The sequence below is a fragment of the Solenopsis invicta genome, chromosome 1 (genome assembly GCF_016802725.1).
Source record: "Solenopsis invicta isolate M01_SB chromosome 1, UNIL_Sinv_3.0, whole genome shotgun sequence".
Taxonomy (NCBI): domain Eukaryota; kingdom Metazoa; phylum Arthropoda; class Insecta; order Hymenoptera; family Formicidae; genus Solenopsis; species Solenopsis invicta.
This window is the reverse complement of record NC_052664.1, coordinates 23,722,093-23,750,020: the sequence shown is the minus strand read 5'-3', so window position 1 is coordinate 23,750,020 and position 27,928 is coordinate 23,722,093. Positions and strand designations below refer to the sequence as shown.

The following is a 27,928-nucleotide window of genomic DNA, read 5'->3' as shown; positions in this document are numbered from 1 at the left end:
TTTTCACGGAAACATTGTTTATCGTTGACATGAACCACTGAAACTAGATTGGTCACTTTACATCAGATTAAATTTGAAGGATCATATAAAATCCACATTTTATTAAGTTATCCATCATATGAGATCCACATTTTATTAAGTTTATATTATGTATAAAATGCACGGTAATTTTTTTTATATGCAAAATATTCACACAGGGATCGTTTATCGTTAACATGATGACTCTGAAACAATTGGTCACTTTATATCAAATTAATTCTTGAAAATCGTATAAAATTTGCATATTTTTATTAAATTAAAAATGCAACATATATTTTTTTTATATGTGAAATATTTATCACGCAAGAATCGTTTATCGTTGACATGAACTACTGAAATCAGATTGATTACTTTATATTAAACTCATTCTTAAAAGAAACATATAAAAGTCACAAGTGTTTTTAATAAACTTAAAATGTGTAGTATGTTTTTTTCATAATATATTTTTCTACTCAGAGATTGTTTATTGTTGACAGAAACCACTAAAATCAGATCGATCATTTTACATCAGGTTTATGAGAGTTTCACATTTGCTTTTATTAACACGTTTTCGTGTTGTGCTAATCTTAAAGCAACTTGTTTTACATCGCGTGGAGCTATTAGCATTTTTATTTATGTTTCTTATATTTGTTAAGTAAAATGTATTTCATAACGATTGACAACTATAAAAATTATCATTATTATCATTATAAAAAAGAAAACCTAATGTACCAATATTGCATCATATATCTCAATTATTGTGTATTCACATATTAGAAATTATTTTATAATTATCTTCTTTTTTTTACAGCCAAAATATCCAACGGCCTCAATGAAAAATTCAGTATGAGGCAAAGGTTCCACGCAGACTGTGTTTTTAAATGATATGCATGAGATATTATTTTCGGAAATTGTACGGAATATTTTTCACACAGGGATCGTTTATCATTGACATGAACCACTGAAATCAGATTAGTTACTTTACATCAAACTCGTTCTTAAGAATCATATGAGATTAATATGTACTTTTATTAAATTTAAAATGCACGATATACTTTTTTTCATACGCAAAATATTTTTCACACAGGGCTCGTTTATCGTCGACATGAACCACTGAAACCAGATCAGTCACTTTATATCAAATTTATTTTTAAGGATTATATAAGATTTACTTATATAATAATTTCGCTTTTATTAAATTTGGATTATGCTTAACGTGCATAATCCAAAATTTACATAACTATCCTTTTGTACTGTAAAATAATAAATTTTTAATGAGTTTAGTCGAATTTTATGCAACAATCGGTTAGTTGAATGTATGACATCGATAGTAGCATATTTACAAGCGTCGTCGGAGAATAGTGTGGGCCATTGATCCGTCCAGAAATACGTAGATTATCGAATATGGGAGAATGATTAATTAGTACCGTGACCGATCTATATTTATAGGCAACCGGGGAAGTCATATTTTTGCGAGAGATGAGGTGATATTCATGTCGACTGATTAGCGATAGAATTCGTCGATTAGAACAAAACAAATAGCTTAAATAAACCAAAAGTTTATCAGATATTCGATTATCCTTTCGATCAAATCTTACGATATCGAGTTACGTAAAAAAAAAAAATTATTTAATGTACTGAGAAGTACATTAAATAATTTTTTCGAGTTCGTGCGTGGTCGATAACTCACTTTTCGTCAGGATTTAATTTTCTATAAATATTCATGAATCAATATTGTTAATGCAAATGATGGATGTCATATGTTACAAACGTGATATTGACGTCATTATACCTTGATGTGAGCATTGTGTGTGTAATTCATCTATGTATTGCTATCAGAAAAATGTGTGTGTACGGATAGATCGATAATTTGAATAAATATGATGTATCAATATGTTATATTCGAAAATGTTAGTATTACTTTATATATCATTATACATAAATTATTTTTCGATGTATTATTTAAATTGGTTTATTTAAAACCATTTTAACCCATTGAAAATAATTTAAATTTATACAGCAACTGTATATAAAATCACATAAGAAATATTATTTAAATACTAAGATTCTGCCATGATCGTCATTAGCTTTTCTCGATTTTAATTGTGTTTACACAAATTATGCGGTTTTATCACAAATCATTGTTTTAAAATTATTTTATTTTGAATTATTATTTAAAAAGTTCATTATTAGAAACAATATATTATTTCTCTGCGAGTCGACAGGTGATAATTGATTGTCAACACGTTTGCTAAAAGTTTGAAAAAATTAAACTTGAAGGCATGGAAATGCGCAATTTACGCGCGCAAATAAGTTATCGGGAGTTGCGACGTCTTACGTGAAAATTCGCATGAATGCGTAATTGAGTCCGACCGACGCTAACGAGACGGAGGAGCTTCTCAATATTCAGTACTTGCACGATTCAGGGAGGGACCACCTAATTTAGCTTACTTCTTGTTTCTTCTAACAAAGAAGAAAATTATATTTGCTTCTCAACAAGTATTCATTACTATTCAAAGAAAGGTCATGGTTCTTAATCTTGCTTTAAATTGAAGTCTGTCAAGAAGATTATTTGTGAGCAGATGGATAATGAAATAACGGATGAATAGGATAATTAGAAGGGTAGAAAAGGAAACGAAGAAATAAGGGAATTAGGAACAATAACGAAATAAGGGAAGATTTCTCCCTTAAAAAAAAGAAAACAAAAGAAAACAGAAATATCTCGATCTACTGGTAGGAAACGAAAAAAGTAATGCATATCATATAAAACAGTATAATTTGTTAAATAATGTAAAATTCTTTATGTATCTATGTATTCTTTTCCAGTTAACTTTACAAGCGCATAATTAACACGTTGATTGCCACGATGACCACTGCTGGTGACCGGTGTTGTTAAAATTCTTTAAAATGTTTGTAAAAAATATTATCCAACAAATTTTGAGTTGCGTAAATAGCTAGATAACAATTAACAATATAAAATGGAAAGTGTGCTACTCAACAATAAATTTCATTTTCATCAATCACATTACGCAATAATTTATCATTACATGTATTTATGAAAATTGTACTGTGGTCTACGCATGCATAAGATGTGCAAAACAACGTGTGGCAGACAATATGTTAAGAACAAAAGACTGAAAGAGCTTCGAGCTCCAGTCTGGCAGCGTCTGCCATTTCTCGATGGTGGTCGGTAAAACACGCGGAGGACCGCACAAAGGGCTACAGTGCGAGAATCTCGAAGGAGTCGAAGGGATAATGAACGTCATCGGGTTTCCGGAAGAAACGTCCCTTCCACACGGCGAGGTCGTCCCCGTAATCGACGTGCAAAACATCCATCACGGCAGCGGCGTGATCGATACGACGGCGTATCCGAGTGTAGTTCGCCGGAGGAAGGTCCGGAAGGGGTGTGAGGCGGGGTACGGCTGGCATACGGTGTGTATATGTGGATTTTTACGATCGATCGTCTCCACGCTCGGAGGATACGACGTCGTACGGACGTCAGGCTTACCTCTTCTCGAGGCGGCGAGAACGGAAGGAGATCTAAAGCCGGAAGAGGGCTAAGGAGTGATCCCGAGGATGCGCCTCGGTCGCGGTCCGAAATCCTTTCCCTTTCGCGCGAAGGGAGAAAGAATGACGCGCGAGCGGCGAGGAGGCACTCGCGACGACGGCGGCGTTTCTCTCGCGTACGATGGCGTTCTCCACTCAACTCCACGTCACTACGTCAGCCATCCGCTGGACGATCCGCGACTCGCGGGAATCTCGGTGGCCACGTAGACGGACATTATAGCGCGTGTACACTCGCGCGCACGCATACGAGTTACGAGCCACCCTGCACTGCCTGCTGTCTGCCGCTCCTCGCTTCGCGACCCTCGTTGCAACACCACCCCCGAGTCGTGGCGAGTGCTGACGACGTTATACCAGGGCGCCTGCGTGCTGCCTTCGTACATCGTCGTCGTCGTCGTCGTTGTCGTCGTCGTCGTCGTCGTCGTCGTCGTCGTCGTCGAGGACGCAAAGTCGCGCGCGTCTGGGATAGGAACGCTTAAGTTTAGTAGGCTACTGCTACTTTCTTACCCCCTCGGTATCGAACCGACGCGGGTATCGATATTTCCTTATGAGAGAGGCGCCTTTTTCTCGAGATCGAGGGACTTGAAATTTCCGCTGAACAGGCGAAGAGAGGATTAGCCAACGAAGCTAAAATATAACCGTGGCAGCTGTGTCTTTAAAATAGGGATTACTATACACTGTCATTTCTGCCTAAGCTCAATATTTATTAAAATGTAGCAACTAAAAAATATTCTCTGTTGTAACAAAATATACGTCTCATCAACAATTGCGATTCGAATACGCGTAAAGCTCAAATCACACTAGCGATTGCCGATTGTGATTGATGATTAGCGACTGAAATTTGACTAATTGAGACAAGGAAATTTTAACTCCTTTTATTTTGATTGGCCAAAACTCGATCTTTAATCTTCAATCTTCAATTTTCAATCGCTAGTGTGATTTGGACTTAAGATATTGAGAAATGGCTATCACTATTTTAACTACTCGTGTTAAAGCACGCTTTGAATTTTAGCTAATAAAGTTGTATCTTGCAGCAAATTTTAGTAATTACAGCTAACTTTTAGTAATGACAGAAAAATTCGAACTAGTTACCAAGATTTGGCCGATATTTCCAAGTCATTTCTCTCGGTGTAATCAGTCAATAGAAATAATTGACACGTGTCCGCTTTGTTACAAGCGCGAAGACGTTTTTCTTAACGCATATTCGCGATTATAAAATAAAAGATGACCGAATTGAAATGTTTCATATTATATTTCGTATTTGAAGTTCGAATAAATATTATTTCGGATTGATTAATTCTCTTTGTGTTTGCACTATATAATTAACATTATTATAAAATATTATTTTTAATCAATTAATTCTATTTCTTTGTATTATAGAATTGTCTACTTTCAAGACTGTAAATAGTCTAAAAAAAAAACTCCAATTTAAACCTTCGTGACCTTTATACCTTTAATTCACCTTTTTTTCGTTTAATTATAAATTACTACCGTTATTTGTAGATCTTCCGTATCCTTTCGGAAAAAATACGGCAAACAATAAATAGTCTAGATGTGTGGACACACTACGTTGTTGTCCCTTTTTTGTAACTTCGTTAAATTTGATAATCCATTGTAACATTTTTATCTCCCATAAAAAATGTTTTTCGTCACCTATATTTGATATTCACGAATGGATAAAAATATTCTGTACCCTATTAAATTAAAGCTTTCCTAGCACGCGCATCCCGTGTCTCAGGTTACCGTGCCACATTTTAACCACCAGCGGGGGAAGGGGTTGATATCGTGGCACGCGCGCGAGCGCCTCGTAGGCGACTTCTGTGAAAAGTCTTGTAATGTTTGTTCTGCCACGCGCGCAACTGCGAGCTCATGATTTCCACGTTGAATGGCTAGGGACACGAAACACAAGGGTCGCGTAGGCGGGAGCAAGTATCTTCCACAGCGATGAACCGATCCGGGCAAAAGCGCAATACCGAAAAAAACTAATTAAAGCGTGGGTAGCAAAATTTAAGTTTGTCAGTTTTGACGTACGTAACATTCATTACCAGGGCCCTCCATTACCCTTTTCGCTTTATAGCAAACTTATATTTTTGCGTTCACGTATGTGTGTGTGTGTGTGTGTGTGTGTATGTGTGTAGAAGCAGCAGAAGGGGTGTGGACTTTATGCCCCACAGGTGCATATTTATCTAGTTTACGCCAATGAATAGCGGATATCTCAGAGAGATTATCGCGCTTGTGTGTTGTAAGTCACCTGTACATAATAATGAAAAGCCATTTAAACTCCCAGCCTATTTTATAGTTAGGATGAGATACGCGCGTCACGAGTGAATTTTGATAACGGGATTATAACGGGGCACTCTGACATAAACAAGTTTAATGAATTTTTTAGGCACGATCAAGAAGAGTCTCCATTAGGCTGCATTTATGTCATTAATTTTTTAATAGCGAAAGAAAGGAAAGGCCATGTATTTCCGAAATAACGGCAGATCCCCATACTAATAAATCAACAAACGATTTAAATATATTGTCTTGTTAAAGAGCTTTACATGATAAATCATCAATCGGATGTCAAAATAAAAAAGAAACGACGAAGATACCGTTCTGTTAACAATAAACATATTTAGCCGGCTCTAAAAACGCGCGATTTCAATAAATCAAACACAAAGGTTATTCTGGATTATATTTGTCAGCATCTAAAAATCGCAACGATAACATCGTTATGTGAGGTGAAGTCGATAGTGGCACGTTCTTTTTTATATAAATTAATAAAGTTTTAACGCGTCGGTATTCACTAAAATTTTTACGTGACCCAATTTGTGTGAATGACAGGCGTCATATATAAGCTAAAAACAGCACAACGAAAAGATAAAATAAACAACTAAAATAATTAAATAAATCTAATTATAAAAGAGCTCTTATACGAGCGGTTTCATTTTTTTACATCGCACAGGCGATATGGAAAAGAATTAATTCCATCCATGCCTTAATTTCCGTAATTATTAATGAATCAATTTTGAGAGAATATAATACAGAAATTACGTTCGTGTGCGCGCCAAACGTTCCGCAAATATCGCGAATTAGTAATTCCTATAAATTATTATCGAACGGAGAAGAACGCTAGAAAAATGTCACGCAATATTTCAGATACATCTGACATGTCCTTTGGACGTGTCCCTGCAACGCGTTATTGTCTGGTTTTATACCACAATGCGAAACAATTTTCCGTGCTGTCTTGTGAATATATTCGCACACATCTGCGAGAGACATCGGTTATTATTATCATTTAGCTTTTACAACAAGCGTGTACATTGTATACGCCTTCAGAAGATATTAAGCGTATATACACTGGGGAGTTCTAAATATATGGGCCTTTGTAAAAAAAAAGTCAGACAGTGATTGATTCGATTATCGCGTAGGGAGTCGTATGATAGTCCACCCTTAGCACGTGAAGATTAATCATCGCTGCTTATCCCGTTAATCTTAGCAATTAGAGATTGGATCTCGGAGATTGGGCATGAACGTTTCCAGTGAGAACCGTTTTTCGACGATCATTGTTCAAAACACCCAGAATCTCCGGAAAATCTTGAAATGGCGCACGCAAATGTTACATTCTGAGTAAAATCTTTAAACGCGACCTTCGCATTGACACATCGTTTGTCGGTGACGAAGAAGGGATGGAGAGGCGATTCTTACGGTCACCCGCACACACTCTGTTGAAGCTGCATGAAGAGTATGAGTAGAGAGTGACTCATATACACATCATACACGAGAAAGATTTTCTCATCGGGCAGACATTTTACAATTACGACCGTCCTAAGGGGTCAGTTACACCGGCAGTCATAATTAGAGCTGCCTCAAGCTCCTCTTATACTAAATTAAAGTTTTAGATCGTCATTAGATCATAATCCTATTTGCGATAGCGGTTCTCATGATACTCGGAGGAGAATCATGTCCAGATTAAATTTCCGAAGAGAGATCGTCGAAAAAAACTGGACGAGCGTGTAACGTGTTGCATATAATAGGAAAAGTTTTAGTCTTCTCAAGAATTTCGTCTATTCAAACAGGGTCCCGTGACAAAGTGACCAAGTTTGAGAATCATAGGTCCACATTGCGTGGCTAGGGGAAGAGAGAAGTAGGCAACGTGAAATTAGAACGCACGTCGCCGTCAGGCAACCTCGCCGAAGTTACATGAAACTCGAAGGTATGTCCGCCCTTCGATATCACTTGGCCCATGAATTTCAACCATGTCCTCGCGTAAGTCACCTCGCGGCATTCTCGCGGGAGATCTCATTTCGCGAAATGAAGGAATTCTTTGGAGGTCACCCTCCGAACCCCGCGTGTATGCGCGCGCGCACGAAAGTTGATGGCGTACGGGTTCGCCGATGTGCACGATCCGGCCATCAAGGCTGAGCAACGCGAGTCGTGCGCGGGATGCTCCAAGGCCGATTAATCGCTAATGGTTGGATCATCATCCTGGAGCGAGAATTCCTTCAGCGCGCTTCGGATACGCTTTAGCGCGCCCCCGCAACACACCCGGCGGCTCTTCCTGCCTACGGCAGACCTCTCGAGCGGCATCGCGACACCGGTGTAGCACCGGAGGGTGGTTGAATTGGAATCAACGTAACGCGCGCGCGCGCACACACACACTCACACGTACACGTTCACATTCGCACGTGTACCTTCCACGCATATATCTTATATGTCTACACATATGTAAGGTGTACAAGGTGCGCGCGTCGATCGACAACAAGGTGGTGGTCCAGGGCCGTGTCTGGCCGCTTTCTCGGTTTATGGACCAATCGCGTCGCGTCCGAGGGGAGGGAGAAAATCAATAGCCCGCGGAGGCAGACCGGGTGACGTCAGCCTGCAACCCTACGATCGACCGATGCGACGCAGGCGGCGCCGGCCAATTTCCACGGAGCAATCAATAAGTAAAGATACCCACGACGACATCGTCGATCGCGTGCGCATGTACACTGTACGTGTCCCCGTACACACGTTTATCGGGGAGGGCCCCAAAGCCGTGTCCCCCGATGCCCATTTCCTTCGACGTCGACGTCGATTAACCATACAAAAATCATCCCCTTTTCGCGCGCGACGACACGGCGGGCGGGCGGGTGCGCCGCCATCCTCCCCTCCCGCCGTTGGGGGCGGATTACTTTTAACATGCGAGATCGCGACGCCGACGCTCGTCGTCGCCGCGTCGCCGGAACCCGCCTCAAGATATTTCTGAGAACGAAATTTCGGGTTATAGAAGATTTAACGAGGCGAGTCAACGGTCTCCTTGTTAGCACGTCCGTAAAAACGGGGCTATTGAATGAGGATGACGATATTATACGTATATGTACGTATATGTACGAATGAGTCAGCCGCCCTTCCACTTAGTTCCTTCCACGGATTTCCTGACCAATTTGGATTCCTCCTCGAGGAATATTTTTATTGGACGTCGCATCTACTTCTTGGACTCCGAGTTCGTCCAGAAATTCGCTTCAAGACCGGAGTTTCGTTATCCGTCTATGCACCTTTATCCGCGAGACCTAATTGTTCAATCGAATAAAATTTATTTATGGAATAAAATAGCGAATCCCTCTTGATCTGCGATTTTACAAAATAAATTGTTATCGATTTGTTTCGACTCACCCAGCTAAAAGTATCTATATACCCGCGAGATCGTTAATACGTGAATTTTAACCGCTTATCGAGGCATTGGGTATAAAACGCGTATACACTTCGATACGTGCGTAAACTCATGTTAAGGCATTAATAATTACGATCCGTACAATAACGTCATAATTCCTGAAAACAACTTTTTTTCGTTGTTTCGGCGAGTTAAGCGAATAGCCAATATTCTATGAGACAGAGGACAGTTCGTAAATTGGAGCATTCAGTTTTAGCAAGCGTCGTTTTGTTCAATTCAAAGCGGTCTTGGTTTCTGAATATAAGTGAGAAAGAGAGGGGAGGATGTCATCTATTTGTGCAACTTTTGTATTTCCAATAGCGTGTTAAATATCTTATGAAAATATCTGTATTCTTCTAGTATCTCGTTAAAAGTCAATTTGAAATTTCGGGTAAAGATCCTCAAATGCAAGAGATGTATAACGAAACTTCGTTCTCCGTGTGAATTTTCGATGAAACTAAAAAGTAGATGCGACTACAGAACGTGCCATTATCATTTATTCATTCCCGTTTAAGGAGACTGTTCGAAGTTTGTTCATATTTTTCGGGCTATATGGCATTTTTATAAAGGAAAAATTGCTCTAAAATTTGATAATAAATAATTCGTAGTTGAAAAGACGGCTATTTCATATTAAATAATATATAGGTAAAATATTTTCATGCGTTTGTTTCCAAACATCAAAATAATATCGCTCTTCATTTTTGTTTCATTGATGTACGCTGACAGAGTGTTCATAGTCTTGAATCATTCATTGATATTCCAGGGAACGCGGCATCGATTTTTCTTCAACTTGGACGCTCAATTGGGAAAATCGGTAATTAATACTCTCTAAATTCTTTGGAACAAAATCCTACTCTAAAAGTGTAAAAATCCTGCCAGTCTTAATAAAGAGTGGCAGAGTTTTCACACTTTTAGAGCAAAATTCCACTCTTTTAGATAAAATTCCACTCCAAAAAATTTAGAGAGTAAACAGATTAAAATCTCACTTACGAGATTCGAAATCGCGCTATTTGGAAAGCGAGTCGATGAATGACGATCCCCGCTACGCGAATTTAGACATTATGTCATCCGAAAAATCGGTCAATGAATTAGCAGTCACGAAGTAGTTGAAACGTCGATCACTACTGACCTACCCTAGTCCTCGCACTTCGTTTATGTCAGCGGAGCATTACCTACGGCCCGTCGTAACCTTCGAACCCTTCAATCCCCTTCGTGCACCACCCACCCCTGTGTTCCACGAGTGAAATCGTTACCCATGCCATTTCGCTTCAGTCAATCCGAATTGGTACTCTCTCTATGACGTCCTCCTATGACGCGGCTCGAAGCACAATGAGAATGACGTGATGGATTGAATGCGAATTGATTGTCACTGAGATTTTTCAAACCAATTTGAGATTCAGATTTTCTATCTCAAAATTTAGAGATTTTTTTATTCAAAATTCTATTCAAAATTCAGATTTTCTATCTCGATGGAAATATTAAAGTTTAATTTTTGAATCTTATATCGAATGCCTGAACAAAAAAAAGACATTATCAATAAAGCACTCGTGATTAGAGCGATTATGTTTCGAACAATTATTAATAGAAATTACGAATATGTGAACGTTTAATGCACGGTCGTTCGATATTTTCTAATGTCTGGAGTAACAATTAAAATTTAATCGAACCTGTGATTAATCGATTTGAAATTATATAATCTCGCATTTATTTGAACTGCGCACAATGAAAGGAATAAGGGATAGAGAATAGAGAACAGAAAACAGGCAATGTAGCGTAGTGTAGTGTATATGCTGCGTTACATATATAATACACGAGGTATATAGAATAGAAAATAAAATTTCATCACGCTATTCCTCTGTTAATGAATTAATGTTTCATATGATAATATTGAACTAAACTCCCTATTCCTTGTTCGCTATTTCATTTATAGTGCGTAGCCCCCCATTCAGTATTGCAATATTGTTTGATTAATCTTAATTAATTTCGCTCACACACGATATTCATTAACTCATTCCTTTCAGTGCTGTTAATACGTCCAGTAAATGATTCAGTGTGTGAGCATGTTTACAACAGAGCAATTACCTCTTGCAATCGTTCCCTTCTCAAATTATTCTTTGAGAATCTATTATTTCAAATGAGTTTCTCTCACACAAAATATTCATTAAAATTTATAAAGGCGAACCTTGGTGCTTAATATTTGTATAAATTTTTATAATTTTCAGTTTATGCAAACTGCGCGTCGATTATTTTGTCTTAAAACACAGTTCTAAATTGAAATGTTATATTACAAATAAAATTGACAATTTATTTGATAATACTTTGAGCATCTTAAAACACTGTGAAGAATTTATTGCGAAAAATATCATCAGAATTCAAACCTAACTAAATCTCCCATTCGAAGATTCCGTGCAGGCATCCTATCAATTCGACTATCGAGGCATGCAATATTTATCACAATAACCAATATATATATTAGAAGAACGTTTCTTTTTCAGGCAACATGTTATAAACAATAAGTAAAATTAAATTCGATTATATATATATGGCTCCAACAGTGGATAATTTTTTACTACTACAATCTAAAAACTAAGAAATTTAGTTTCGATATCTACGACATTAGCTGTCCTTCTTTTTTAAAGATCTTAGCTGCCATAGCTATATTTTAATTTTATTTGCTAATCCTTTCTCTGCGTATGCGTGTGCCTAATAATATTTGTGTGAATGTGTTTTACAATTTCCAGCAAATTGCTAATATCATGCAAGTTGCATGTCAATTATTTATCGATCTTGAAACACAGTTCTGAACTGAATATTATAAAAATGAAATGACGTGAACTGAAAATTGTAAAAAAATTATACAAATATTATTAGATATTCATCAAGATTCATTGAACAAAAAATGGCGTTTATTGGCGCTTAAATTGTATTATTCACATTATCAGTCCTAATTTCTCTTATTATTGTCTAATTTCGAACTTACCAAAAAATTAATCAGAAATTAAAATATATTTATTATTAAATATTATTATAAAATATATTTATTATTATTTATTATTATTATAATTACGCTGAGAAACGGCGTTGCTCTAAAATTTTTATTCCAAGACCATTTATAAAGATACAAGAGATAAGGATGAAATTGAATACTGTTTGCAAGAGAGGAATAAATTGTTCTTAATGTGTATAATTTATATATAACGTTAAATGTATTTTCTTAATATTTTTTTAAAATAAAAAATTTTGTCCATCAAGATAAAAAATTGAATGTGTATCAATAATTATAAAATGTAATTAGATGGCAGATATGCTAAAAGAACGAAATTAACGAATCCTAATATACAACGAAGTTAAGGCATTTCTTCGCTTTCTTAAATGTCAGATCATTTGCTCTCCTTGCACTATCTGATAAAAATAATATATCCTTTCTTAGCCTTTTCTCTCTCATATTTATTCCATCTTGATCGTCGAACACTTACATTGATACGTAAAATATCTCAAATTGCAAATACTTAATCTTTAAAAGTCTGCTTTTCTTTAAATCATGAACATTTTTCTATAGAAAAAAAATATACATGTTTAACTTTAGAAAAATAAACATATTTAAAAATTTAGTAAAGAGAAACATACGAAATACGTCTATTCAAATTTTAAGCTGCATTTTAAAATTGTTTTCGTAAATATATTTTATGCTTTATTATTTATGTTTTAACAAGATGTATATCGACAATTAAAATTCAATGTACAAACATTTATCCTAAGAAAATTAACATAAAAAAGTAAGTTTCTAAAAATTTCTAAAAATCAATACAAAGAATTTTTAATGACGCGTACATTTAATCGACGTGTAAAAATTTATTTATTTCTTGTATTTATAAAAATAATTTTGGAATAAAAATTAAAAAAAAATGTTTTTTGGTGTGTTACAGCTCATTTAATTTCTTATTACTTTTTCAACAAATTCGCTTAAACATGATTTAGATTCTCTGATTTGATGAATATTCTGTGTGAGTGATTGTTGGGTTAATATTTCGGGTGCAAAATATAACAGAAAATAACAGAATATTCTAGTCTAGTTTGCATATTTTTGGAAATTATTTTTAAAAAAAACCTCTGCACATATATTTTTCTATACTTTTACATATCCGTTTGTGCACATTTAGTAAATCTATAAATTTGGATATATTTGAGCTAAGTATTTATTTGTTTTTATATGTTACACAAATTAAAAAATATACAAATTTTTTAATCGACTGACATAATTTTTTAGAAACTCTTGAAACTATCGCCTTTTTGCATACATATAATTCATGTCTGTTTATATCGCACGAACTAGAATTATTGCGATATCTATAAATTAACTATTTTTTCATACACGTTAAACTCAATCAATTTTATTAAAAAAATCAATACTTGTTCTTTTTAATTGCAAATTGTGACATTTTAATAATTTAATTAATATAATGTAGATATTTATTAAATATATAAAAATAAATATATAAAAACATAGAAGAGTATGTGCAGGTTTCTTTAAGATAATTTCGAAAAATAGATCACTTTAAGTAACCTTTTGTTAAAATTGTTAAAAAAATAAAGTGTAATAAATATCAGAAAATCTGCATTAATACGCAGATTTATCGAGTCATACATGTATATTTAAATATTTCTCGCTAGAAAACCCTAGAGTACCTCTTACTAGAGGTACTCTAGAAGACCCCAGCTCTTATATTTTAACCCCCGATGTAACGTGAATGGCTCGGAACACTCTCAAGAAAATGCACGAGAACTTTGGGTTGATCGACCACCCTCTTGCACTTCCGGTCGCAAAATCGCAGGTGACGACTATACTGGCAAGCCGAAATCTGCTTTCGCTAGATAAACGCGAAATATTCGAGATACCGTGATTTCGGGCGATCTAACTACTCCGCGTCGCACTTTCGACAGCTTGATGCTTCGCGAAAATTTCTCAGGTTCAACTCGCGCGAACTCGCGAACAAGAGATCCCGATGCTCGAATAAGATAAGCTGCACGAGACGCTCGTTTTAAAATTAAGAAAAGAACGTTCGAGATTCACGCAGGTTCATTCCCGACGTTTAGCTGCGGGAGTGACGAACAAAGGCGACCCGATGCCTTGGTGCTTCGAAAACGCGTCGAGACGCCGTGCACCTGCCATCGATAAACGATGACGAGGTCATTTGAATAAATGATCGTCGACATCGCGTTGCCGCCATTCGCACGGCGCTCGTAAAGACGCGCGATCGCGATCGTGCACGCATGACGTACGCACGTACGTACGCACGCATGCACGCACCCACACACACTCGTCTTCGCGCGCGTCAAGTCGCGAGAGAAAGAGGAAAGAGTAGGTGGGTGGGAGAGAGGAAGGTGACAAGTTAGCGCGAGCGATACGCACGAATGAGAAAAAAAAAGCTCCGTGCTGAGACGACTCACCAGATACGTAGGCAGTGACGTGAAAACAGCTGAGGTCCTACGGCCATACTGGCTCGGTGCTCCAACACGATCCACGGAAGCGGCGAGTGCCGAGCGTGCACGCTGTGCGTCGCGACGCTACTCGGTTGCCCGACTTCCCCAGCGCGGCGGTCCGACGCCCGCGATCGATTATCGGATTCTCGCGCGCACGAGAGGCCGAGGCTTGCAACGCCTGCCCTCTCGCCTCACGGCTCCTTCGCTTCTGTTCGTTCCCCGCGGTGAACGTCGCCGCGAACAAACGAACCTGTCTCGATTCTCGATACTGTCACTCGCTCGTTCGCTCACTCGCTCGCGGCTACCTTCAATTCGCAGCAATGACTGCGAGAATGCACGCTCGGGGACTCTGCGACCCCGAGTACGCTCGCTCTTTGTGACGAGAGGATAATGATCGCGATCTCGCTCCCGCGCACACGCAGACAGCGTGTTTCGCGCTCCGTTTTGCTTCCTAGAAAGTCGGATGAATCATAGCTGACGATTTCCAAACATAACCTTGTTGTTCCAGTAACTGTCAAAAGTGGCACGTTCCTAGAAGTTCTGTCTCGTACGTGGTCCATTCTGTCTTGAAATATATTGTCTTTATATGAATTATTAGGTTTATATCCGGAAGTCTGAAATGTGTGAATAAAAGAAATTAAATTATTAATTAAAGAAATACTTAATTTTTGTTGATTTATGTAATATAAACAAACAAAATATTTTTTAATTCATTACAAAAAAATTTTGATTGCAAAGAAGTTTAATAATTGCACATTCATGTTAGGTATGAGAATTAATTAATAGTAGCAATTTTGCAAATGTCTTTTGGACATATATCTTTGCTTCAGATACATTGTATCTATTTAATTCATTATTCAATGATCTTGTGGTATATACAATCAATTATTAATTATTAATGTATATACATATGCATAACTGTTGTTTTCTTATTTAGTTTGATACATAAATTAATTTTGTATAAAAAATATTTGAAAAGGAAATAAACACCCTTTCATTTATTTCCACATGTCTTTTGTTCTGTTTTCTGTCACATAAAACTGGATAAATTTCTCAGAATTAATAAGTCATATTGGACTAATGTAATTAAATGTAACCTGTTTCTTGAATAGTTACAATTTAGATTTATTGATATCGTGCCAGTTCTTAAATGTGAATTGGGATGATACAACCATTCCACATAAAACTCAGAGAAGAAAAACAAAATCCAATGTGGTAAAACAAAAACTATTGATTGCATCAATAATCCTACAAAAAATTGTTTAATGGACAAAACACGTCCGAATATGGCCCCAAATGAACTTTTAATCATATGTTTCTTGGAATTCTTAAATATGGTAAATTCATCTATTGACAGCTTACAACTTTCAAATGCAGTTTTACAGTTTCAAAAAGTATAAGCAGTTAATTTTATTTTAAAATTAATATATAGAAGAGAATCATGTAGGAGCAGAAATAATTATCATTTTTCTTTTATTCAATATGCCATATCAGATCTTCCTAATGACGATTATTTTAAAGAAAAAGAGATAACTATTCTAACTTATTCTATAACTTATTTGAAGTTTAAGACTAGCTTTTTTATTTTAAACCACGTTTAAACGTAACAATATTGCACAATATTATTGATTTGCAAATTATTTTAAACCATCTTGCATTATCTAGTAGAATATTGTATAATATTATGAAGTGTTTAAGGGTCATTTTAGTTTTTTTTCTATAGCAACTGAAAAGCAATAACCAAAGTGGTTCCCCATTGCCTACTCTTATAATAAATATAAAAGCTGAAGATCAAATCAAACTAGTAAATTAAATCACTCTCATTACTATCAATATCAAAGCAAGTCTTTTTTTACATTAAGAACATAATTCTAAATAAATGTACTTTTACTGTAGAAAAAAAAGCATACATGATATCACGGCGAATTACTAAGTGTGAGTCAAAAGTTTCTGGTACCTTTCAATTTTAAAAGTGTCACTCCAAGTAACATCTTAATATTTAAAAAACAGATTTAAATGCTAAACGATTTCAAATCAGGTTAACTTTGTTAGCAGCCGATGGCGTTTTTGAAACGCGCGTTTACATCCTGCCAGTTGACAATGTCAAAGACTGCTTGTACGTAAACAGGTCGCACGTTCTTATATTGTAAGTAATAGGCGTGTTCCCACACGTCGATACCAAAGAGAGGAATAAGACCGGTTGTGGCTTGCAGTGGATCTTGATTCGCACAGGTGGCTAGCCTCAGCGACTTGGTTTTCTGATCGTATCCAAGCCAACCCCAACCGGAGCCCTGAATCGCCACGGTCATCTCAGACAAGCGCTTCTTCATTTCCTCCATACTGCCAAAGTCTTTGTTGATTTGCTTCGTAAGAGCAGCTAAATAGAAGAAAAATACATATCATTCATATCTCTGTGCCCTGTGAGCTATAATTATAATATATTTAATTGATTTAAACATTATTCAAATATTTTTATATGAACTGGAAAATCTAACCGTTATTTAATCGAGAATTTAATTTGGCTTGTTTTTCGATATTACCATCTGGATTGCCACCATCTGGCGAAAGGTTGCACCAGAAAATTGAATGATTAAGATGACCACCGCCGTTGAACTTTATAGCTGGGCCCAAAGCGATTTGTGTATTAACGTCACCTTTCGCGACTGCCTCTCGCATTTTTTCCTCGGCGACATTCAGATTGTTAACGTAAGTCGCGTGATGTTTGGAATGATGGAGCTCCATGATCTCGCTGGATATGATAGGTTCCAGAGCCTTATATTCATATGGCAGATCCGGAAGTGAATGTTTCGATCTTGTGAATACATCCTTGCTACATTAATTACATAATATTACATTAGAAAACATTATACATTATAAACAATAGTATGTTATAAAATAATAGTAAGCAAAATAAACATTTATTGTCTAGTTTAAAAATTTGTTGCTTTTTATTTAAAATATGTGTATATATAATTTTTTCTTTGTGATTTTTGTCTGCATTTTGGTTCTACAATTTTAATTAAAGCAGATGTAGCAATAAGTTTACAGAAAGCTGTTTTCAGATAATTATAAAGATACTTATAAAAAAATAATATAACACAAAAATAATATAAATTTAAAAAAGTCTGTAAAAGTACACGAGATAATTAATTCTATGGGTTGAAAATATTATTTATAAAAGAATCAATTATTAAATGTACATGTAAAATAATTTTCAAAAAATGTTTTAATAAAAGATCACAGTTTTTTGTAATAGCAATAAATATGTACGAGTACATTATAAAATCAAAAATTGAAAAGTGTTGTATGATAATCTCATCAGTACTAAAGTCATCTTGTTTTAGTATGATTTTTTAGCTCTAGCTCACCACATTTTTGTTGTTTGCCACATTCCAGTCCGTGAGACGGACCGGAAATAAAAGAAAAAATAAAAATTTTAACAAAAATAAAATTACATAACTTTCTGGGTCACATTAATGTGATGGATGTTAAAAATTAGGGCGCATGTCATAGCAAAAACAGCAATTTTTTGCAAAAAGCCAGAATTTTTCTAATTTTTCTTCGGCAATTTGAAAAAAGCTTTTTGTTTCAAACTATAATTAATAAGAATCAAATCGAGAAAAAATCTCGAAGAAATTTAGAATAATTCGCCAATCAGTCTTTTGCGCTAATTTGAAAGGTACAGAAAGTGTAGTAACATATGTATATAAATTAATGATTTATTAAACGATTAATATTAAACAAGAAAAAGGTCAGAAACGTAATTGCCTACTATATATAGATATACACAAAATATTGTTGCAAAAATGCCAAGAAGTTGCGAGGTTAGAAATTACATAATACTAAAACAGGCGGATTTGAGAGACATATCGTTATACTTACATTGTTTTGGAAACGAGAGCACGCCTTGCTGCGAACATGATTAGGGCGAGGACCAAATTATACGCGCTGTTCTTCGGAGGGACGTAATTCGATCTTTTCCACGAATTTGCAAGGATTCTACTTGCGGTTGTCTGCGATTCCACGGGTGCTCGGGCGGCTCGGCTTGGTTCTACACCTGCACTATCGCTGCTAGCGCATATACGATATGCATGCAAACTACTCTTCAAAAGCGAGTGCTGACTTCGAAAATAAAAATTCTCGTAGAATTGGTGTTATCGATAATTTTTGCGATAAACGAGTGGTATTTTCATAACAAAGAAATTGCACAGTGTACATTGGCAAGTACAATTTTAAGTCGATTGATCGGGCCGGCAAAATTGTTCCTTCTCTTTAAAATTGAATTTCTAAATACTATATAAGCTATGTTCATTTCTTTTTTAAATATATATATATATATATATATTTAAATTCAACACTAGGATTTATTATTTATTAAAAAGATATATATATATATAATCAAATATAAATATATATAGTTATGTATAAAATTGTGTAATTACATATACAAATATACTTATATACATGTATTCGCAATTTTTATTTTTTATAAACACTGTAAAAAATTTTCTTTTTAATTATTTTTCCTATGTATATAAATAGAGATTGTACAAAAGAAAGAAAACACACATATAAATATTTTATATATAATTATATGTATTTATATATTTGATTATATATTAATTTTAACAGATTTTTCAATTTATTTTTTAATATTCTCGATTATCTAAAATTGTTTTTAAGTATTATTAAATTTCTTTTCTACTTCTTTAATTTCAGCACTACATAATCATATAATCAAAAATGCCAGTAGTATGGAATGGAAAGAAATTAACATATCTTCAGTCTGAATAAGGAATTCTTTAATGATCATGTTTTGCAGTTGAAGATTCACAATTTATATTAGCATAACTTTTTAATGGTGTGTAAACTAACACGCGGACGTCCTACATCACGTAAGCAAAAAGGCGGATGTGTAAAACTTCATTAGATTCTTATCGAAATATAAATTATTTCTAATAGTTTTTAATTATTTAAAGAAAAGAAGACACCATGCTTGAATTGGAATATGTGCGTAAGAAAAAGCTTTATTTTTCATCACTTGTAACTCAGCAGTTACCAAAATATCTACATAAGAATAATAATGGCACTATAAAATTTGGGATGAAATATTATGTATATTTTTATTTATTTCTGTTTTTCATTGCAAACTTCAATATCCATCACTTTTTTCCTTACAGCATGGACTGTGAACGAAATTGAAAGCTCAATTGTTTGATGAAGAGATGATGAAAAACACAAATTTTTGCGTATATAGATAATATAAAATATATTAAACACTATACAAATTTCAGTTTAGTTCAGGAAAAAATTAAAAATGTACGAATTTAATGTATCAGTCTGTGAGATCAATCCATATGCATCACACTAAGACTAATATAGTATATTTTGTTACCTGCTTTATGTGTTTCCCAATCATTTAATAAAATCAAAATAAAAACGCGCGCGGTCGATACATGCCACACATTGCACAGAAAATACATATATGCACATCCGACAGTTTCGTACATAATTATGCGAAAATCTCATAGTGCGCCTCTTCTATGCCTGAAAATATTAGAATTTACGTACTTATCTATTTACGTAATATGGTCAGGCATTTTTGATTAAATGTGTTGACAATATCTTTCAGATCATTCTTGTTTTTACTGATGATCAAACTTTCGCTGGTACTTACATAGTTTTAATACAATAAATTTACAAAATACAAACAAAATTCGATTGTTCTGGTTTCCTTTACAGCGCATTCGGCCGTAATAAATTATATTAATCTAGTCAGAATTTTCGTCTGATATATATGTATTTGCAATATAATACGCAACTTGGTCGTTTGCAAGTAACTTGATATAAACGTGATCTTTGTATCGACGATCTAATCATGGTATAAGAGTATTTACAGGTTTTTTTTTTATTTTAGAAACCAATGTGAATATTTATCCTTTGCAGTTTATCACGAATACAGGTACTGAAATTACGTTTCTTTATGGCTAATTATTTATTTATTCGAACAATGTCTCGTAAATAGCCGGCGTTGCTTTAGATGAAAAATTTTGTACATAGTAACGTGTACATGTCAAATCATACCGCGATTAACCACACGTGTGGCCGATATCTTCCAAAATCAATCTAAAATAACGCTCATTCCGGATCACTCTGTAAAGTCTCGCCATTAGTTAAAACCAATGCATCGTCATCGGCTTCGTTATAATCGAGAGAAAGGATGCTTTCCCTCCGTTTCTTCTTGTGCGTCCTTTCATCATCACTACTGGCTGCACTTTTCTCCCTCTTTATTCTATCCCTACCCCGTGTTGTTCGTATTATCACCTCCTCCCCATTCGATTTACCACTATTCCTACTGTGATTTTTACTCCTTAATATTCGTTTATTCCGATTTTCTTCTTGCTCCTCTTCCCTATCACTAAGTTCCTCGTTCTCGACCTTAATAATTAACGGCGCGGAGTCGCTAGAACTCTCGTCATTATGATCGGCTTGATTAAGTTTTCTCTCCGCACGTTCTGTTCTTTCTACACTGGTAAGCTCACTCTGGGGCGACGTTAACGGTGGAGTCCTTACACCTTTGCACATATCACTATCCTCCATCGATTTCGGAGGTTTCGTATCTGGTACAGCAGTTTCTTCCGGTTCGTCTTTCTTAATTGGTGGCGTATGCGGCGACAAACCGTTCGATAAATTATTCTCATTTGTATTTGCCTTTAACGACGCATTCTCCTGTTGCAGTAGTGTGACAGACTCTCTAGCCTTGCGCAGTTCTTGTTGTAAGAAGTAAATGGTACTTTGCATACCTTCTACATCTTCATCTAAATCCTGCAGAAACTCGTCTAATTCTGTAAAAAATAAATTTTTTAAAATTCATAAATTATACTTGAAATATTTTGAGCATAGAATTAGATTTTAATTGTAATAATTATAATTATTTGATAAAAATCAACAACAATTATAAATCAGAATACCTAACAAGATTGAATATTTTACAAGATCTTACCTGATTGTGACTTTTTCACTTCTTCACTAAAACTCTTTTGTAGAGCAAGCTCGCCTTCCAATTTAGCAATACGTCCGCTGGCAATCATACGACCAAGATCTTCATTCTCTTGATATAACAATCTACATTTTGCCATTAATCTTTTCCCCGTATTGCTGTAAATAAAATAATTAATAAAAACAATTGCGTTGTGTAATGTCTTTTATTTAACGTGTATAAAGCTTTCCTGACCTATCTGGAGTAAACTTCCATGCACTTAGTTCATTCTGTGTATCCTCTAATTTGCCCTTGGTCGTTATTAACTCTTGCCTTAATTTCTGTATCAATACGTTAACAGCCGGATCTAATAGAGCGGATCTTAATGCAGCTGCGGACGGAGCTTGGGTGGCTTTCATTTCAGTTATTTGATTCTATTAATAAAAAAGATTCTTTTTTATTTATTTAGGCTCATTAAAAAAATAAATTTTGCAAGACAAATTGTACTATAGAATTTTGATATATTTGAGAATGGTTACATACAATATACTCTTGCAATTCCTGCTCTTTAGAGGCAAGCCTCCTTACTAAGATCTTCTCCCTGTGAGATGCCTCTATATATTGTTGTCTGTATTTGTTTTCGGATTCTCTCAATGAAGTTAGTTCACCTATAAAGGAATAGTCTATAAATTTTTCTACTTCTACAACTTTAACATTCAATGGTATCTACATATTTCTTAAAATTGCAACAGTTATTATATATATAATTTGTGATGTATGTATAAATTTATGATATCTTACAAGATATTTCTTGTAAAATAGCAAAATTATTCGCCATATATTAAAATAATTACAGCGAAATAATGGAATATGTATATTTCATAGGAGATGTAATACATACACACACACGCGCGCGCGTATAGTTTTTGAACTATTTTAAGCCTGCAAGTTGGTTTGTTTTTTCAATATCTAGCCAGCAATTGTATTGTATTTTGTATTATTTTTTTCAAAATATTTTTTAAAAATATATATTTTTTTAAATTTAATTTTTTAATATTTAAATACATTACTCAAAAAAGAAAAATAGGGAACACTTTCCAGACACCAAAAATTAGACTATTTTCAAATGGCTGTAACTCGGCGAAAAATCATTGTAAAGAAAAAATGAAAAAAGCATTTTAAAGCTTAAAGCTTCAACTTTAACGCTGTATCAACAGATTTTCAAAGTTCTTTTAATTTCCTTGTCTTATGCAGTAAAAAAGCACACCTTGTTTTGTTCCTTAAAATTTCGTAATATCTTTGACACTTTGCAGCTCGACAAACGATTTTTTTTCAAACAATTCAAGTAAAACTTCATAAACTATAATATTTTACCTATAAAATGCTTTTTTTAAAATTTTTCTATAATTTTTTTTGACCGAGTTATGCAACTTTAAAACTAAACCTGCATTTTTTACCAACGATGTCCATACTCCGTGAAAAATCATTGTAGACAAAAAATGAAAAAAGCATTTTAAAGCTCGAAATTTCAGCTTTAACATGCTATCAATGGCTTTCAAAAATTTTTTCAATTTCTCAGTGCTCGTAAAAAATGCAGGTTTAGCTTCAAAGTTGCGTAATTCGATCAAAAAAATCGTAGAGTAATTGTAAAAAAAGTATTTTATAGGCAAGATGTTGTAGTTTATAAAGTTTTACTTAAATTGTTCGAAAAAAATTCATTTGTCGAGCTGCAAAGTGTCAAAGATACAAAATTTTAAGGAACAAAATAAGGTGTGCTTCTTTACTGCATAAAACAAGAAAGTTAAAAGAACTTTAAAAATCTGTTGATACAGCGTTAAAATTGAAGCTTCAAAAGGCTTTTTTCACTTTTTATATACGATGATTTTTCGCCGAGTTACAGCCATTTGAAAATAGCCTAATTTTTAGTGTCTGGAAAGTGTTCCCTATTTTTTTTTAGTAATGTATATTCAAAATACATATATAAATATCCAGTATATGAATTCTAATTTAAGTAATATTTATGTAAAAATTTGTATAAAGCAAATTAATAAATTAAAAAAAAATTCTATAATAATTTTATATTTCTGTATATATATTATTCATATATATATATTTCAACAAAATTATAAAAATTTGCTTTATGACATTTATATTTTTTAATAATAATTATTAATGAATAAAATTTGTTTTGAAAAAATGTAAATAAAAGAATATATCAAATGTATAAAAAAGACTATATATTTATAGAATATATTCTATTACACAATTTTTATAATAATATATTCATAACTATAAAGAGTTTTCTTTCTGTAACTGCAAACTTTAACTTTTTCTATACTTTGAGACATTTATATAATTTAATTAAATATAAAAATTTATGAATCATATAGAATATTTGAAACCTCAAACTACAAATATAATTGTATAGAATATTTTGTATAGTTTTTATTGTATAGTAAGATTTTGATGGAATCAAATGTACTGATGAAAAATTACTATTTGTAATTTTAACCTAAGTGCGCATAAATAAACATACTTTTATAAGTACGTGATTATGACTCCCTGACAACTGACATTGTTAATTGGCGCATACTTTGATTTTTGGAGTCGTTGCGACGTGCCATTTGCGAGACTCTCTGTACTTCCACCAAGACCAAGAGTGGACGTTACTTTTCTTCCGCAAGAATCAAGCGTGTACTCTTGTTGCAGGCACAGATGTAACAAGACGCTGGCCGGACATAACCCACAGGTATGTACTTTTGAAATTTGTATCTGATACCAGGGCATTATGGTGCAGGTATAAATGCATGCACAAGTTGCATTCATAGTAAGAACATGAGGGATAATCGGTCTGGGAGTACAGTTAATTAAAAGTCATATTATCTCTAACTGGAAAAAGAAGAAGTTTAAGGACAAGATAATATGTAAGGATACGTAGACCAGGGGAAAGATAGACAGATGACAGGATCATGTAGGTTGACGGGGTCATGTAGTGTTCCAATTGGTAACGACGAGTGTGGTTGCGTACTTCACCGAGAGATTCAAATTTCACGCACCCCAGGTGCAGTATTTTGTAGGCCAAAGGGTGACACGGATCCACTCTTATTATTCCTCTGAGCCGTAAATTCAGCGCCATCGTATAAAGCGCTGCTTTTCATCTGATCCTCGATAAGCAGAAACTCGGTATTTTTCGAATTACACGCACGGCACACACTATCCTGCGCATTTTGGCAGTATAATTATTACACCGCAGAGAAATATACGCGATACACTGCACAGGGCACTTATGAAATGACATTTTAGGCAAGGCCGTGCCTTCCACAACAACGATGGTGGACACGTTTTCTTTTCTTTTTTTATTGTAGAGAAACCTCATTGAAGCTTCTCGACACACATAAGCACTTGTTATCTCAGCCGTTTTCACTTTTTACTCGTTAACTCTGATTTTTATGGCTGACAATGTAATTGCTCACAAGAAAATTTAGCGGATTGAACGTACCCTTGTACGTATATGCGGCTATCACTCCACCCATGCTCACAAATACCTCGAGAATTATTGCCTTATGTCACGATACGTATGACTCTTTTAATTACCCGCACTGTACACATCACAAATATATTATAATTTTGGAAATTTATATATTAATATAATCACTATATTGTATAAAGCGCAACATTATCTTTCAATTTCTTATTTAATCTTTCTAGTACTTTTGTGCAGATACATTTTGAAGTAATCTGATTGCACGTGTACTAAGCTTTCGCTTATAGAACGCTATAAAAATCGCTTTCCTACGCTTGTACCTGTACTTATTTACTAAAGCTCTTTCTCGTTACCTTAAGCCTAACAGATAACTCAGCAATAATATCCTAAACACTGATCTAATGAACCCTAAGCTTAGCGTCTCTACGAGAGTCTTGTCTCTTACAAAATACCGTTGTGTCCTGGCATTTGTTAATTCGCTTAAGATATGTGGTGAGTGAGGTGGTCTCACTCGTGTGATCTCAGTACCTTCCTGAGCTGCCGCCTGGGCTTCTAGACACTCCACATACAAGTCCTGTTCATGCCATTTAGCCGCTAGCTCGTCCTTAGTCAAGCTGTCCAACTGTTGTTGAGTTAGCTTCACGCGTCTTGGTTGCCTAGGCGAGTGCGGGCTGCCGGGCTTTCCACCGTTGCTGCTGCCCTGAGGACTCCTTGGTGAGGACGGTCCTGCCGATTTAACCTCGCTGCACTCATCTGCCATTGCCACCACTAATTCGCAGTTGGGTGTTAGAACGTAGAAAAAGCCTCTATGTGGGATCTTCTACTCATTAATGTTACAATGCCGACGAATCGCGCCGCTGACCGAGCACTACGATCGCTATTACAAGTCGGCCATCTGAAACAGAACGGCACAAATAATATCACACACAAGCTTAGTATATAATATTATTTTTAATACTATCTACACATGATTCGATATGATTTTATCCGACAAATTATTTTTTTTTTTTTAAAACCAAAAAACTGCAATTATATTTAGATACAATTTTTTTCAAATTATACAATTATACAAATACTTCCTAAAGATGTTGAAATATACGCGAGTCAGAGCAATTTCTTTTAAAATTTCTTATAAAACTAAAATTAACTCAGAAGTGTTGTGATCCAACACATGTGGTAAAGGTGTCAAAAAAATAACATGTGTACAGAGTATCAATAGACATGTTCTTTTTAGCTCAACTGGCTGCACTAGTTCAGATTTCATTTTTCTTCTTTCAACGTAAAGGAAATTGTAAACTAGTGCAGCCAGTTTAGCTAAAAAGAAAAGGCCTAACATATTATTAGTACAAATTATGAAAGCGTCGTTTCTTGTAACTAATAACGTGATCATTTTCCGACAAATCAATTTGTTTACTTTGCTCTATTTACGATACTTGAAGAGACTGCGAAGCAGGTGCATTGCATTATAAGATTATCGATTACGGACGTTTGATAATCGCATTTGATTAACCTATAGACAGATCGATTCGTTTGCTAAATTAAGACCATCCGCTTGCCATATGTCCGTACAATTTAGGATGAATTTTCGCGAGAACCGACAAGTACGCACCGTGTTCACTTCCTCGAGGGGTTGCAGTACGTGAGAAATATATTAAAGTCTCATTGGAAAATATCAGACTCGAATTGATCGAATTGATGGATATGCGTTCGACATCCGTCAAGTGTTTACGCGTCAAGGACGGCGCGGTACCGGTAGAGCAAAATCACGTGAAATTCCAAACTCGGAACGGTATTAAAAGACGTTGCCGGAATCCGTCGTTGCCGCGGTCAGGAAGGTGAAATGCATTTATCTCCGATCGAAAGAGACAGCCGTGACGCCATTACGTCGACATGTCCGCCACGAAGGAGCAACTTGCGTTACGTCCAAGCATTCGTGCCTTTTTTTCACTCGCACCGTTCCCTCCCTTCTTTCGTTCGTTTTTCCACCTTGCAAGGAGACAGCCGTAATCACGCGGATCTCTGGCTCGCGGGACCGAGCAACTCGCAGCCGAATTCACCACGATCGATTGTCACGCGGTTTCACGGACACCACCGCGCGCGTTAACACATATTTTCTTTTTTTCCTCTCTCTTTTCTCCCCTCCCCCTTCGTCATTGAACCTCGACCGATTACCTACCGCCTGTTAGAACGGCGGAGATCCCATCTTCGGAGGCGGCCGGGACTGGTATCAGGAGAGAGACGAGACGGATGACATCGCGCGCCTGTGGAAAAAGCGCCAAACGGATCCTCCGCGCGCGGCGAACTTCACTCAGCGAAGTCCGCGATCGATCAATCCGAACGGAGCCGTGTACTACGCGGCCGGCGGAGAAAGCGCGAATGATTTTACGGCCAAACGCCCAGCAGACGCGATACGCGTATACGTGCCACTGTACGCGAATACTCGGGGACACGATGAACCCTGCCGCGGTCGAGAACAAGAACGCTTCGACTAATCATGAATGACAATCACCCCCGCGCGTGAAGATGGAACCGGAATGGCTGAACGGGAGTGTGTCAGCGCATGCTCCAATCACGATCGACCTACACTGTGAGGTCTGTGAGCAAATGCCTCGGAGCAGTAAGTCTGTTCTTTTCAGCTGATATTTTTATACAATTTAGCTCTTCTCTTTTGTCTCTTTACGTTGGAGAGAAAAAGAGGAAAGATGAACCGTGCAAAATGTTTAGC

At 35.5% G+C, this 27,928-nt stretch overlaps 3 protein-coding genes across 17 annotated transcripts in view; all 3 read right to left on the bottom strand.

Annotated features, from left to right (window-relative positions):
- The window catches only part of LOC105193277 (kinesin-like protein unc-104), a 32,752-nt gene extending 17,587 nt beyond the window's left edge, over window positions 1-15,165 (bottom strand). For 3 of the 13 annotated variants that reach the window (XM_039454429.1, XM_039454445.1, XM_039454470.1), the window contains exon 1: window positions 14,708-15,153. The gene's annotated coding sequence lies outside the window, so the exon portion shown is untranslated. Of the gene's footprint in view, window positions 1-3,526; window positions 3,751-14,707 lie in introns of those variants that run through there. The other 10 variants (XM_039454438.1, XM_039454476.1, XM_039454462.1 and 7 more) reach the window with 8 other exon arrangements.
- An 860-nt stretch (window positions 15,166-16,025) lies between these two features.
- On the bottom strand, window positions 16,026-18,826 carry LOC105193276 (superoxide dismutase [Mn], mitochondrial). Its single transcript, XM_011157660.3, has 3 exons — window positions 18,623-18,826; window positions 17,281-17,570; window positions 16,026-17,117 (listed from the first exon to the last, which is right to left on the bottom strand). The coding sequence occupies exons 1-3, from the start codon at window positions 18,658-18,660 to the stop codon at window positions 16,789-16,791; spliced, it is 657 nt and encodes a 218-aa protein (XP_011155962.1). The 5' UTR covers window positions 18,661-18,826; the 3' UTR covers window positions 16,026-16,788.
- A 694-nt stretch (window positions 18,827-19,520) lies between these two features.
- On the bottom strand, window positions 19,521-27,744 carry LOC105193275 (pre-mRNA-splicing regulator female-lethal(2)D). Of its 3 annotated transcripts, none has more exons than XM_011157658.3 (6): window positions 27,380-27,744; window positions 25,732-26,098; window positions 22,263-22,387; window positions 21,975-22,153; window positions 21,744-21,898; window positions 19,521-21,585 (listed from the first exon to the last, which is right to left on the bottom strand). In XM_011157658.3, exons 2-6 carry the CDS (start codon window positions 25,961-25,963, stop codon window positions 20,879-20,881), a joined length of 1,398 nt encoding a protein of 465 aa, XP_011155960.1. In that variant the 5' UTR covers window positions 25,964-26,098; window positions 27,380-27,744; the 3' UTR covers window positions 19,521-20,878. The 3 variants fall into 3 exon arrangements, with proteins under 3 accessions (XP_011155960.1, XP_039303211.1, XP_025987204.1); XM_039447277.1 differs by lacking the exon at window positions 27,380-27,744 and adding an exon at window positions 26,813-26,833; XM_026131419.2 differs by lacking the exon at window positions 27,380-27,744 and having other exon boundaries at window positions 24,313-25,956.
- Window positions 27,745-27,928: the final 184 nt, after the last annotated feature.

Coding starts and splice junctions, on each gene's coding strand:
- LOC105193276 (XM_011157660.3), bottom strand. CDS start 18,660: ATGTTCGCAGCAAGGCGTGCTCTCGTTTCCAAAACAAT. Junction 17,571..18,622: donor GCTCTCGTTTCCAAAACAAT/GTAAGTATAACG, acceptor TAATTAATGTAG/CAAGGATGTATTCACAAGAT. Junction 17,118..17,280: donor AGATGGTGGCAATCCAGATG/GTAATATCGAAA, acceptor TCTTCTATTTAG/CTGCTCTTACGAAGCAAATC.
- LOC105193275 (XM_011157658.3), bottom strand. CDS start 25,963: ATGGCAGATGAGTGCAGCGAGGTTAAATCGGCAGGACCGTCCTCACCA. Junction 22,388..25,731: donor CCAGGCGGCAGCTCAGGAAG/GTACTGAGATCA, acceptor ATTCCTTTATAG/GTGAACTAACTTCATTGAGA. Junction 21,899..21,974: donor TGGAAGTTTACTCCAGATAG/GTCAGGAAAGCT, acceptor TTTTATTTACAG/CAATACGGGGAAAAGATTAA.